At 42.4% G+C, this 14,041-nt stretch overlaps 1 protein-coding gene across 1 annotated transcript; it reads right to left on the bottom strand.

Annotated features, from left to right (window-relative positions):
* Positions 1-8,357: 8,357 nt before the first annotated feature.
* LOC130905096 (uncharacterized) lies at positions 8,358-10,231 on the bottom strand. Its single transcript, XM_057818125.1, has 2 exons — positions 8,772-10,231; positions 8,358-8,678 (listed from the first exon to the last, which is right to left on the bottom strand). Exons 1-2 carry the CDS (start codon positions 10,056-10,058, stop codon positions 8,433-8,435), a joined length of 1,533 nt encoding a protein of 510 aa, XP_057674108.1. The 5' UTR covers positions 10,059-10,231; the 3' UTR covers positions 8,358-8,432.
* Positions 10,232-14,041: the final 3,810 nt, after the last annotated feature.

Raw genomic sequence — 14,041 nt, 5'->3', positions numbered from 1 at the left:
TTGTAGTTGAAGTGCACCCAAGTACGCGTACTTGTAGTTCAAGTGCACGTACCTGTAGTTCAAGTGCACGTACTTGTAGTTCACGTGCACCCAAGTACATGTACTTGTCGTACAAGTGCACGCAAATACACCTACTTGTAGTTGAAGTTCGCCGAAGTACATGCAAGTACACATATCAATTGCTGTCAATGAGTTATTGTGAGTCATCCTACATTTCCTCTTGTGGACAATTCCAAAGGTTGTGTGGGGACATTACCCAGCAAGGATGTAATAGAGTAGATAGAAGAAGATGAATAGCCGTCGTGCAAAAGCAGTGACCCCCTCCAAAGTTTGATTTAGCCAACCGTCACCCCCTCGCCCTCCTCACACTCCCGGCAAGCTTGGAAGAGGTAATCATGGACGGACGCTTGTGCTGACTTGACACACACATTTTTCTGTCTAACTACACGTACGCCATCAACACGCTTATTGAGACACGCACACACAGTCACGCTTGGTGAGGAAAGGAAGGAAGGAACGGCAGGGGGAAGGAGCAAAGGAAGTGAAAGTGCTCTGTAAAAAAAAAAAAAAGCTAGTAAAAAATAGAGGAAAATTACAAATGTTCATTTATTGAACAACACAAAATTTTTCTGTTTTTTTAAGTTAAAGATATGAAAAAAGTGTCAATTTCTTATATTTTTTTGTTATTGCCCATCACAAAATATATGCGGCCAACACTGATACTACAATAGCGTACCGTACGAATACTATTTTTAGACCGCAAGGCTGCGTGACGTCACCATCGTAAACCGGAAGGGGGTCAACATAGAAGCACCCATACATACAACCCATGTTAGTACTGCTTGTTTTCTGCCGGTAATCTTTCAAAAAAGAACATGCCGAGCAAACACTACTGCTATGGAACTTGCTGAAACAACTCAGGACATTACGACATATGAAGGATGTTTTCATGTTTCCCGAAGCCAAAAACTCGGAGGAAAAAATGTGAACAATGGATCAACTCGTGCGGACGTCCAAAAGACCAGTTTAACGCCAGCAAGGTGAAGCCATTCACCTTCATATGCAGGAAACATTTTGTTGGGGGGCGTGGTCCTTCAGAGGGCGAAGAGGTATGCCATTTTGATATTTTTGCTTATTTGTTAGCAAGGCGTTTTGCCATGCTGCTTCTGTCAGACAATGAATGACCTGAAAAAAATTAAAATGCTAACTGCCTGCCACTGTTGTTACCTTTTCTGTTGTAAAAAAAAACAACTTTAGTCAGGGGGAAGGGTAAATAAATTAATAGAATTAAGATTTGTTATTAATGATAAAAATTAAAAGTGTTCGTTTGCTGTCACATAGTAGCATTTGCGATCGCTACACAAAAATAGCAATATAAATTACCCCCAAGAACGGTCAGAGACGTAAGACAACCATAGGATATAATATATAAGAAAGTCAGGGCATATGGTGGTAAAGGATAGCTTGTTGAAAAAGGAGAATGTCATTATCTGTGGCATAAGGCAATGCACACGAGAAAAAGGTGTCGGTAAAAAAACCTAACTGTGGATCAAGTCTGCTCTTTTCCCCGTCTTTTTCAGCCCTCGACACTCAAGCCATCTCTTTGACTGAACATTTGCATCTTTACCAGTGAATTTGGCACCAGGGACATCACTTTCGGACAGAATTGGTAGGTTTAGCTCAGTAATCATCTCCTTCGTACAGTTTTTACATGCATCTAGCATGAGGGACAGACGCGAGCTTGACCCCCCCAGCAACAGTTGCTAACCTCATGTATATTAATGAGCAAATGTGACGTGTTATGTGCAGTAAGCTATTGAATGTCAAATGAGGGACACAAAATATTGTCCCGCAGGCCAAAATTGGCCCCTGGGCTGCAAGTTTGAGACCCCCGGACTATTTGAATGTAACAAAAAAAAAGTATGGAAGGAAAAAAAACATAATTGGTCCATGAAAGTAATTGAAAGTTAATTGAAATGAAAATAATAGTTTTAGTCTTTTCTAAGAAGTACATCCCCCTCAATGCCAAATAGCAATGATTCATCTATATTTTAAGCAGTTTAAAATGTGTTCGTCTTCGTCTAGTTTTAGTCGACAAAAATAACACTTCCTGCCAAACAAAAAAAACTACAAATGTGCCGACTAAAGATGTCCCGATCGATGGGTCCGAAAACGTCATTTTCAAAGTATCGGAATCGGCAAAAAAATATCGGACATGCCTTTTTTTAATTTTTTTTTTTTTTTTTTTTTTATTAAATCGTTTTCTAATTGTATTAAACGTTACAGACAAAATGTCTTACATTCATCCAGAGTCTTTAGTTTTGGCTTAAAGTAGGGCTATCAAATTTATTTAACGGCGGTAATCAATTCGTTTTTAATTGATCACGTTAAAATATTTAATTCAATTAAAGCATACGCTGCACGACCCACTCACGCATTGTCGCGTTCAATCTATAAGGGCGCCGTTTTACCTATATATAGAGCTAAAAGGCAGCGTAAAATGAGTGGAGAGAATTTTGGCAGTCTTTGGAGCCTTTTTATAATTGGCTAAAGCCTTAAAATCCCTCTATCAACAATAAAAATGTCGTGAGAATCAATGAGGGGAAGAAAGGTAGTGGTTGATCTTTTCCTTAACACCCTATGTTACTTCCCAACGCAGAGAAGATATATCAATTGATGCCACGACGCACAGTCATGGTTGCACTTCCCATCATGCATTTGGGCGGAACAGTTAAATGGCTACAGTATCATTTAGTGAAAGCTCAACAAATACACTAGATGGCAATATTTAGTCACAATATACAAAGTCAAATTTATCCTTTAAGGATTACAAGTCTTTCTATCCGTGGATGCCTCGCACAGAAAGAATGTTAATAATGTAAATGCCATCTTGAGGATTTATTGTCATAATAAACAAATACAGTACTTATGTACTGTATGTTGAATGTATATATTCGTCCGATTTTTATTCATTTTTTTCTTAATCCACTGCCAAAATGTATATGATCGGAAAAAATTGATCGGGAATGATTGGAATTGAATCGGGAGCAAAAAAAAAAAAGCAATCGGATCGGGAAATATCGGGATCGACAGATACTCAAACTAAAACGATCGGGATCTGATCGGGAGCAAAAAAACATGATCGGAACAACCCTAGTGCCGAAAAAAATGCTTTACGGCATACGTCACTTCCCCCTTTCCCCAGTCATTATAAAGACGGAAGTCGATGCGTACGCTTTCGTGCAAATTCTGCAAAGATGGCAGAGCAACGAAAGGGACAAAAAGTTTAATCTCAGCAGAAAAAATAAGGGGCGGGGCAACCAGGAAATACAGAAAAAACAATGGCCCGGCTTTCACTCGCTGGCGTGATGTCCCCCCCTCACAACTGGATTGATGACGTTATTACTATTCATCCTTCACACAGCCACTGGAAACATGTTGTTTAATCCATCTGCAGGTGACCGGGAGATTCATTTTTGATTGATTGATGATTTTACGACACTGTGCGGGTGTGCGCTGTTCCTCATCGGAAATACAGTCTTCCTTAAGGCAAAACATTACCGCTTTTGTCCACCGGCGTCACTAAAATCAACCAAAACTGAAAAGTTTTATACTGTTGCTTTAAGACTTGCTACAAACAGTAAAGTATCACATTTACTGTTTTTACATTTCTGGTGCACGTAGGCCAAATGCTCGTTGCTTTATGTTCGTGCTAGTACAACCATGCTCGCCATGCACAGTATGCAGTGACGTTTTAGGTGGCAGTATCGAGTAAAAAAAAGTGACAAACTCTGTATCGTCCCTTTAAGTAAGATTTGCTGATAACTGCAGAACAGGGCCGGCCCAGGCCATTTGCGGGCCCTAAGCATAATGCAAAGGGGCCCATATTTTTGGCCCACCATTTCATCACGGTGTACTGTGAAACCCATACATGCAATCCAACCCATACGTCCGTATTTTGTATATAAATGCATACTTCAAACTTCTCACCCCAACTGATTGTCAGTACTTACAGTAGATAGCGCCAAACCTTTTTCTAAAAGAGGAAAGAAAGAAGTTAAGGAACTTTTATTTTTTTTAAGCTTATAATCAAGTATCAAAACTCACAAAACTCAAATAAAGCAAACTGTAGTAAACAAAATAGAATATAAACTAAAAAATTGCCAGATTGGGGGCCCCCTAGTGGTCAGGCGCCCTAAGCAGCTGCATAGTCTGCGTATAGGTTGGGCCGGCCCTGCTACAGAAACCCTGTTTACAGTAAAACGATACATGTTGAGCATTTCTGAGGGAGAGAAAAAAAAAAAAATTTATAGAATAAACTTTTTCAAAATTGGAAGGGAAAATAGGCTATTTATCAGAAGTTATATTAGAACAGAAAATTAGAAAAGTCTTACTGAAAATAAATTTGTCAACAGCTCCAAAGTTGCAGTTTGGTGAGAATCAAGTCATATTTAACATTTTTAGCATTCATTTTGAAAATATTCATTCATTCATTCATTCATTTTCCATGCCGCTTCAGAATTTTAAAAATACTCATAAAACATCATTTCATAAGATTTGAAATTATGTTGTTTTTTTTCCTAACAAAAAATTGAATCATCACTGCAAGCCTTCCAAGTTTAAATGTTTTGGACGTCTAATGCCGTCAATGGCAGCCACTAAGTTCAAAACTGAATTATTCTTACAGTTTTTTAAATTTGTACTTTATGTTCCATACTGTATACATATAAATGAGGAGGGGGCAGAAGAATATCCCAAAGTCATCCAGTTGGCTCTAATCATGACAATTAGCCGAGAATTATCACCGGACTCTGACAGACGTTCTTGTAATTCTCTTTTATTTCCAACCCGCGCTAATCAGCGGCTCTCATTACAAAGGCTGATTAAACTGCAAATTAGCCAGTGGCGGCACCCGACCCCCCGAACCTCCTCCACCCACATATACACCTCCCGTTCAATATCAATTAAGTTCACGTGCTCTCTACGAATGCTTGATCGTGCTACTTATTAGTTTGGAAAAGTCGGAAAAGACCAATAATCAACGGCCACCGAGCCACCGCCTGAGTCGATAAATGTCCCTGGGGAGTTTCAACTTCATTACGGTAATATCAAACTTAGCAATAGAGACATTTTCTAAAGCTTTTGAACGAAAGCTTTTAGTAATGGCTAGCAACACTTGGTTACGTTTCAGTTTTGGTCAATTTTAGCGACGCCGGTAGACAAAAGCGGTAGTGTTTTGCCTTGATTAAGACTGTGTTTCCCATGAGGACCAGTGTACACCCGCACAGAGTTGTAAAATCATCAATCAATCAAATAATCAATCTCCCAGTCACCTGCAGTTGGATTAAACAACATTTCTGTTTCCAGCGGCTGTGTGAAGGATAAATAGTAATAAGGTTATGAATCCAGTTGTGGCTAAACAATAGCATATGACAGTTAGCAACTGTGTGGTTAACCACCCCGGTGGGGGGGGGGGGGGGGGGTCACACAAGCAAGTGAAAGCCGGGCCAATGTTTATTCTGTATATCCTGATAGCCTCTTTTTTTCCACCTCAGACAAAACTTTTTGTCTCTTGTTGCTCTGCCATCTTTGCAGAATTCGTGCAAAAGCGTTAGCATTGACTTCCGTCTTTATAATTAATGGGTAAAGGGGGGAAGTGACGTATGCCGTAAAGCATTTTTTTATGTGGGGGTTCCTGCCAATGCCGGTGTTCTGACGAATGGGTATCCCGGTCCAATTCATATCCGAAGCGCTACTGAGCATGTACAAGACAACCACGCCCCTCCAGGGGTGATCACATTTCAAATGTCCTTTGAGTTTATCTTCCATTTTGACTACGGCGTCGTTGCTGTAGTTGTTGCTGCGATTAATTTTTTATATGTACAGTGTACAGTACATTAGGGCTGTCAAACGATTAAAATTTTTAATCGAGTTAATTACAACTTAAAAATTAATTAATCGTAATTAATCGCAATTCAAACCATCTATAAAATATGCCATATTTTTCTGTAAATTATTGTCGGAATGGAAAGATAAGACACAAGATGGATATATACATTCAACATACGGTACATAAGTACTCTATTTGTTTATTATAACAATAACTCGACAAGATGGCATTCACAGTATTAACATTCTAAACAAAGCGATCCATGGATAGAAAGCCTTGTAGTTCTTTAAAGATAAATGTTAGTACAAGTTATAGAAATGTTATATTAAAACCCCTCTTAATGTTTTCGTTTTAATAAAATTTGTAAAATCTTCAATCAAAAAATACACTAGTAGCCCGCCATTGTTGATGTCAATAATTACACAATGTTCATGGGTGCTGAAGTCCATAAAATCAGTCGCACCCAAGCGCCAGCAGAGGGCGACAAAACTCCAAAAAACACAAGTAACAAGTGGACATTGCACTGCTGCTGTCATTTTAATCTGTTTGAGCGGGGCATGTGCGTTAATTGCGTCAAATATTTTAACGTGATTAAAAAATTAATTACGGCCCGTTAACGCGATAATTTTGACAGCCCTAATATATATATATATATATATATATATATATATATATATATATATATATTCCATTTTATAGTGCCTTTTGACTACTAAACTCTGTAAGCAATTACGTATACGGACGAAAGACTACAATAGAATATTGATGATGTTGCGAAATAATAGCGTTAGGACATTAACGTTGTCTGATAAGCAGTAAACGTGTGTCGCCTGGGTTATAGACTTCATAATGTATTGACATGACACATTCCCCATTCATTGCGTCACGCCTTCCCAAAGGGGGTCATCCAACACTCCACTTCATTTCTTAGCAGTCGGTCACATGCAGCGATCTAACGCCGGATTTAGGTTAAAAAAAATACAAAAGCTGTACGCATACAAACAGGAAGGATTGTCTCAGGAGTGATTTGTTTGAGGATTCAAGGTAATTATTATGTTTTTCCTACTATGCATGCATTTTGAAAAGAAGAAGAAAAATTAGCTGCTACAGCATTGGCATTATACTTCGCAATATTTACATAAAATAAATTCTACTTGCAAGTTTGTTTTTTTTTGCTTTTAACCAAGAATCGAGCCTGTTTTATGTCCATATCTATAAAGAATTCAGGGATTTAAGCATTTATTCACAATAATTTTTAACAGACAAAGCTCTTTGTTTACATATGACGGCCGCTAATTTCATAACTGACTGGCCTCATAGTTTGCAATATTTACGTAAAATAAATGCTACCTGCACGTTTTTTTTTTTTTTTTTTTTGCTATTAAGCAAGAAACGACTGTTTTACGTCCATATTTATAAAGAATTGAGGGCTTTAAGCATTTATTCACAAGAATTTTCAACGAAAAAAGCTTTGTTTACATATGGCGGCCGCTAATTTCCTTACTGACTAGCCTCATAGTTCACAATATTTACGTAAAATAAATGCTACCTGCGCTTTTTTTTTTTGCTTTTAACCAAGAATCGAGACTGTTTTACGTCCATATCTATAAAGAATTCAGGGATTTAAGCATTTATTGACAAGAATTTTCAACAGAAAAAGCTCTTTGTGTTTCCACTCGGTCAATCTATGCCTGGGTTTTAATAGTGTTTATTGTTCAAGAAGAATATTGACATTAAAGCGGGAGTATCCAAATATTTCTATAATATATCTATATAGACGCGTCAAAATGTAATGTAGAAGATTCTACTCGTGACTGGTTTATCTGAAGTTGTTGACCATCAGAAGTGGCTCCGATTAGAGAGCACAGGAGTCGTCGGATGAACTGAACTTCTTTAATGGCTCACGTGCAGATGTGTATAAACGTACACAAGCAGTTTCTATTGAGTAACATAAAATATCTGATTAACATCCACAATCCAACTAATATTATCCATATTGAATCAAAACCTCCATCATTTCCATATTAAAGCACAACCTGCATTATTTAACAATAATAAACGAATTATAATGAACATTATCATATTTCCTCTCATCAAATGACAACATTCACAACTTACATCAAATATTCAAATGCTACATAATGAGCTACGATAGCATGCTAACGTTCGATAGCCGCTAAAACGAGCTAACAGCTACAAACCTACGAGTGAAACGAATGGCAAAAAACGACCACAAAACCACATTTATTATGAATATTCCGCCACTTAGGTCTGTGGGGAATGTACACAAACTATGTGCAGCGCTTACTATTAAGTCTAAATGTATACTCACATCGTCATGGACTTCTGCACTGCGTGTAAGAGCCGACTAAAGAAACCGGAAGCGCGAAACCGGAAGTAAGCGTGCGCGCATCGTTACCAAATAAAAGCGCGACTCTACACATAAAATAACTGAATTAAACGGCGAAATTACTAAACTATTTGAAGAATTCTTAACAGCCGCCCCCACATTTGCTCGGCAAATGTGAGACCCAAGAAGTCTTCAAGAGTCTTTAGTATCTTCCGAGTCATCATGAAGCTCAGGAAGTTCAATGAGGCGGGCAACTGGTCGTGTGTAGATCCTCCCTTTGACTAGAACGTCTGCCGTCCGAACACATCCATCCTGGCTGGCGACCGTCTTCACCACTTTCCCGACAGGCCACTGAGCTCTCGGAAGCGTTGGGTCCACAATCAATACAACGGCGTTCTCTTGTAAGTTTCCAGTTGATTTCCTCCACTTCTGTCGAGTCTGAAGATTCGGCAAGTAGTTCTTGGTAAACTGGAGCCAGAACTGATCCACTAGAGTCTGGCAATGTCTCCACCTACGACGGCCTATACTCACTGGAGCATAAACAGCTTGTGGGAGTGTGGCGTCCCGCCGCCCCATAAGGAGAATGTTTGGCGTGATGGGATCGAGGTCAGCCACGTCAGCGGATACATAGCCCAAGGGTTTGGAATTCAATATCCCCTCTACTTCCACCAAGATTGTGTGAAGGACGTCTTCTGTGGTGGATTGGCTCCCTACCGCTACTCGTAGACCAGCTTTGATTGAGCGCACTTCCCGTTCCCAAATTCCTCCAAAGTGAGGAGCATTAGGTGGGTTGAGCTTGAAGTCTATCTGATAATCCATTAGCTGCTTCTTGAGTTCCGGTTCAAGGGCAGCGAAGGCCTCTCTCAGCTCTCGTTCAGCGCCCCGGAAGTTAGTGCCACAATCGGACAGCACTTCTTTGGGTCTTCCTCGTCTGGCGATGAACCGACGAAGAGCGAGAAGAAAGGCATCTACATCCAAGGAGTTCAGAAGTTCGATGTGAACGGCTCGGGTTGTGAGGCACTTGAAGAGAAGACCCCATCTTTTCTCTGTTCTCCTGCCGATTTTTACCAAATATGGTCCGAAGCAATCAACTCCTGTTGAGTAGTAGGGTGGAGAGAGGAGTCTTAGACGTTGGGGAGGCAAGTCTGCCATCTGTGGCACCTTTGGTTGTGCTCGCCACCGCTGACAGGATGGACAGTTGAGTTGATGGTGTCGGATGGCTTGTCGTCCACGCAGAATCCAAAACTGTCTTCGTATTTCTGCATACACTCGTTCTGAGCCAGGATGCAACAGCCGTTCATCAATTTCCTTAATAAGGAGTTTCACTGCTGGATGTTTGGAGTCCAACACAACAGGATGAACTTCCTCAACACTTGCGTTACGCAATCTCCGCAGTCTTCCTCCAACACGGATTAGCAATGTTTCAGCGTCCCATTCTGGAGCGAGGCTTGCTAGTCGGCTGTGATTGTGTACAGGTTTTTGTGCTTGAAGTGCAGCTATCTCTTCTGAGAAACTTTGTGCTTGGCAACTTCTCAACACCAAAACTTCTGCCTCTCTACGACTGGTAGACTGAGCTGATCCTGCTGCCGCCCCGTGTAAGTGTTGAGTTGCTTCGACAAGTTCCTTCCAAGAGCTGTACGTCGTGGCATCAGGAACGTGTTGGTTCAGCTTCAGTGCGACGATGCCACAGAAGGTACTGGATTTCAGCTCAGGTGAAGCTTCCTTTGTGACATACTTGGGCTTCTTTGGCCAATGTTCTACATTCTGCGTGAGGAATTGAGGTCCTTGCTTCCATCGAGCAGACTCTGTTAACTCCATCAATGTCTTTCCCCGAGTTATGTCGTCAGCTGGATTATTCAGACTGTCCACATACCGCCAAGCCTGCCGATCTGTGAGCTCCTGTATCTCCGAGACACGAGTTCCAACAAACACTTTAAATCTGCAAGAGTCTGATTGTAGCCATTCAAGCACGGTGGTTGAATCAGACCACAAGATGGTTTGTCGGATGGGGAGCGTCATTTCGATCTCCAGGAGTTTAGCTAGTTGGGCTCCGGCCAAGGCAGCGCATAGTTCAAGACGAGGAATTGACTGTTGTCTTTTTGGTGCAACTCTAGACCTGGCCATAACAAAGGAAGTCTGGATAGCGTCGTTTGCATTGATCGCCAGGTAAGCTACTGCTCCGTAGGCCCGTTCTGAAGCATCGCAGAAGACATGGAGGTCATACTTCATATCCTCTGAGAAGGATGTCGAGTAACATCGGGGAATGGTTACACTGTTGAGATGTTTCAGCTCATTCTCCCATGTTTCCCAGGCTTGCCTGATGACTGAAGGTAAGTCTGGATCATCCCATCCTCGTTGTTTGGACCAAAGCTGTTGAATTAGTACTTTAGCCCGTGTGGTGTATGGGACCATAAACCCTAACGGGTCATACTGACTTGCTAGCACTTGGTAAGCTGTTCTCATAGTTAATGTTGTGTGTTCTATGAGCCGATACTTATAACCAAGGCTATCTGCGGCACAGTTCCATCTCAGGCCTAGAGTGGGTTCCAGCGGATCAGTGCAACTCTGACTAAGCCACTGTTCGGTCGATGAAGATCTTGCTTCAGTTGGAAGGTGAGCTAGAACTGCCTGTTCATTACTTGCCCACTGTCGGAGATCGAACCCTCCATCGGCTAGTAGGGTCCGTAATTGGTCCACTCTCAGCTTGGCTGCAGCAATGGTTGGAAAGCTCTCAAGACAATTGTCGACATAAAAACTCTGCTGGACTGAGCGGAGTATTTCTGGATGACTTTCTTCATAATTACGGGCATGCTGTTGAAGTGCGAAGATCGCACAGCAAGGGCTACTTGTCGTGCCAAAAGGCAAAACTTGCCATTCATAGACATCTGGTGGATTTTCACAATCCATATCTCGCCAGATGAACCTCAAGAGTGGTGTGTCCTCAGGCAGCAGTCTGACTTGATGGAACATGGCACGGATGTCTCCACTCACTGCAACTTGGAGTTGTCTAAATCGAATCAGGACGCCTACCAGGGATGGACCCAATGCTGGTCCAGGGAGGAGCTGGTCATTCATAGACAACCCTTGATGACGAAAGGAGCAGTTAAAGACTAATCGTGGCTTATTGTTGTGGCAGACAAGGTGATGTGGGAGATACCACGCTTCTGCTGACCTTTGTACTTCTTCTGGTTGAAGTATTTTCACGTATCCAGCTTCAGTAAGCTTGTGAATTTCAGCAGCGTAGATTGTGGCCTTTTCTGGGTCTCTCTTTAGACGCTTCTCTGTAGCTCTAAGATGAGGCATGACTGACTGAATAGAGCTGTGGAGTGTAGGACCGCCTATTTTCCTCAAAAGAGGGGTGGCATATCGTTTAACTCCCTCAACTTCAAGACGCTGCGTTTTTGTCTCTAGCAGGTTCATGGCTTCTTGATCCTCACGCGAGCGAGTGACGATCTTTTGATTACGGAAAGGTAGGACATCGAGTTGCCATAACTTTTCCACATTTCGGTACAGAAGATCATCGGAACTTGTGACGGAAGTAAACAGGCACTGCTGAATGGGGACCTGTTCTTTCTGATCTTGTTGTGCACCTTGCAGCGCCCATCCCAGGACAGTTCTGATGGCTATCGGGCCTCCCTTTGTCGCGTTGCGGATGGGCTCTGTGGCTGTAATGAGGTGTACCTGGTCTGAGCCAAGCAGTAACAGTGGTCGTACATTGTTGAATGACTTGAGTGGTATCCCCTTCAAATGGGAATAGCGTTTCTGAAGCATTTGGATTGGGTATGTTTGCTCTACCAAATCCAAACCTGCTGCTGTGAATGCACCTGCTACCTTATACCTCTTCCTAGGGCTGTCTTGGGGGGATATTTCAAAGCTAACCCTGACCCCTTGGAGGTGTGTGACGTCTGGACGCACAGTGCGCAGTGCGAGGGTCTTTGGCTCACCACTCAACTGCAGCTGTTGTACCGCTGCAGTCAAAATCATGGTTCGCTGTGCGCCATCGTCTAATATGGCGTAAGTATTCATTGAGTTTGTTTTGTTGTGTAGCACTACAGGAACTACTTTTAATAGTACTTGAGCTGACTTGATACTCGGTGTCAAGTACACACGGCTCTCATTGGTTCTGAACTGTGTGTCGGTGGAGCGCAATTGAGCTACATTATGAAGTACTTGAAGGTGCACATCACCGCAGTCTACACAGGGTTTTTTCAGGGTGCATGCTTCAGGAGAGTGAGAACGCGCACATTTCCAGCAACGTTTTCCTTCTACTATCCATTTATTTAAATCCACTGCAGATTTCTCCCTTGCTTCGGGACAACGACTGATGTAATGCTCTTTGCTATCACAGAATAGGCAGTGCACTTTGTACTGTTTCTTGTCACCAGCGGATCTAGCGGAGGTGTTCATTTGGGTTTCTGCGCCATGGTAAACAGCTACAGGTCGACCCTTACCTTTGATGGAGATCTTGTCTTTACCATCACTGTTCGGTCGCTCCATCTGATAGCGCTGCACTAATCGGCTGGAGAGGCGCTGTTGTTGAGCTTTACCTTGCAGCCACCCGTTTAGATCTTGTAGGTTGTAGGGGTTCAGACTCATGGTGTTGAGCTTCCCGTGCAGCTGAAGATGCTCAATGAACCCGTCTCGGAGGTACCTAGGCAGTTTACTTAGCAAACGATCAACGTGAGAGCAGCAGTTCAATTCCATTCCCCGTGACCCCTCCAAAGATAGCAACATGCTAACCAAAAGATGGACTCTGAGAGCAAAGTTCTGAAATGTGCGTGCATCACCTGATTTTACATCTGGCATTGTTAGGATAGCAGCTATTTCGCTTTGTGCTAGCTGGTGAGGCTGGCCGTACTGAAGCTGTAGAGCGTGCATAGTGGCCGAGTAAGGAAATGGATCATGGCGACATGACTGGCCAATCATTTGCGCTTCGGGGAGTTGGAGATGCTCTAATAACACGTGATATTTGTATTTTTCAGTAAGCTCGGTATGAGGTTCAAGCAAATTATCTAGAGCCAGCTTGAGGTTGGCGAACTCCTTCTCACTGTCTGTAGTGAAATTGGGAATTTTGGGTTTTGGCACACCGTAGATTGAGCGTGGCTGCCCGTCACAAACTGAAGCAGTTGTAACTTGGTGTGTTGGTAACTGCGGCGGAGCAGCTGAATAGTTACTACTCACCACAGGCGGTGGTGGTAACGGTGGTCGATGGCCAGGTTGATAGTGTTGTGGACTGTAAAACTGGAAGGTTTGAATTGGAGGATTGCTCACTCTTGCTGGATAATTTTGCGGGTAAGCAATAGGTTGCTGTCTGGGAACAAAGTCATCATTACTGCGACGCTGCGTTGTCCACTGTAGCGAGTTCTGTTCTTGGTGGTTCTGCTGAATCAGCGCTGGCGTCGCCATACCAGATGAAACCGTCGAATAGGGTGAGTGACGAGTCTCTGTTGAAGGATGTTGGATGGTTTTAAATGAAGAATGGACTAACTTGTCTCCTGCTGTCGAGGTGACTTCACCGTGTCTTTCTTCCCCATCCAAATTCGAGTTTGTGTTAACATGTCCCTCTCCCTGAGGTACTATGTCATGAACCTGCTTTGCAGGTGTTGAGGCGTGGTTTGAAGCGTAGAGATGAGAGGTGAGGTGCTTCAGTGTAGGAAGTGGTGTGCGACTTGAAGAACTATAGTCATCATCATCATCTTCTTCCTCTTGTTGGAGAAATGACGTAATGTGCTCCAGCAGCTCTTGTCGACGACGTTGTTTAGCTTCATATTGAGCAAGTCTGTTTGTGAGTTGGGCTATTT

The sequence above is a fragment of the Corythoichthys intestinalis genome, chromosome 17 (genome assembly GCF_030265065.1).
Source record: "Corythoichthys intestinalis isolate RoL2023-P3 chromosome 17, ASM3026506v1, whole genome shotgun sequence".
Classification (NCBI taxonomy): domain Eukaryota; kingdom Metazoa; phylum Chordata; class Actinopteri; order Syngnathiformes; family Syngnathidae; genus Corythoichthys; species Corythoichthys intestinalis.
Note: the sequence above shows the minus strand (reverse complement) of the source record. Positions and strands in the feature narration are given on the sequence as shown.

Excerpts from the sequence above, each read along its gene's own strand:
- LOC130905096 (XM_057818125.1), bottom strand. The coding sequence starts at position 10,058 with ATGGAGTTAACAGAGTCTGCTCGATGGAAGCAAGGACCTCAATTCCTC. Across the intron at positions 8,679-8,771 it reads CACAAGCTGTTTATGCTCCA|ACTCGACAGAAGTGGAGGAA; the intron begins GTGAGTATAGGC and ends CCGAATCTTCAG.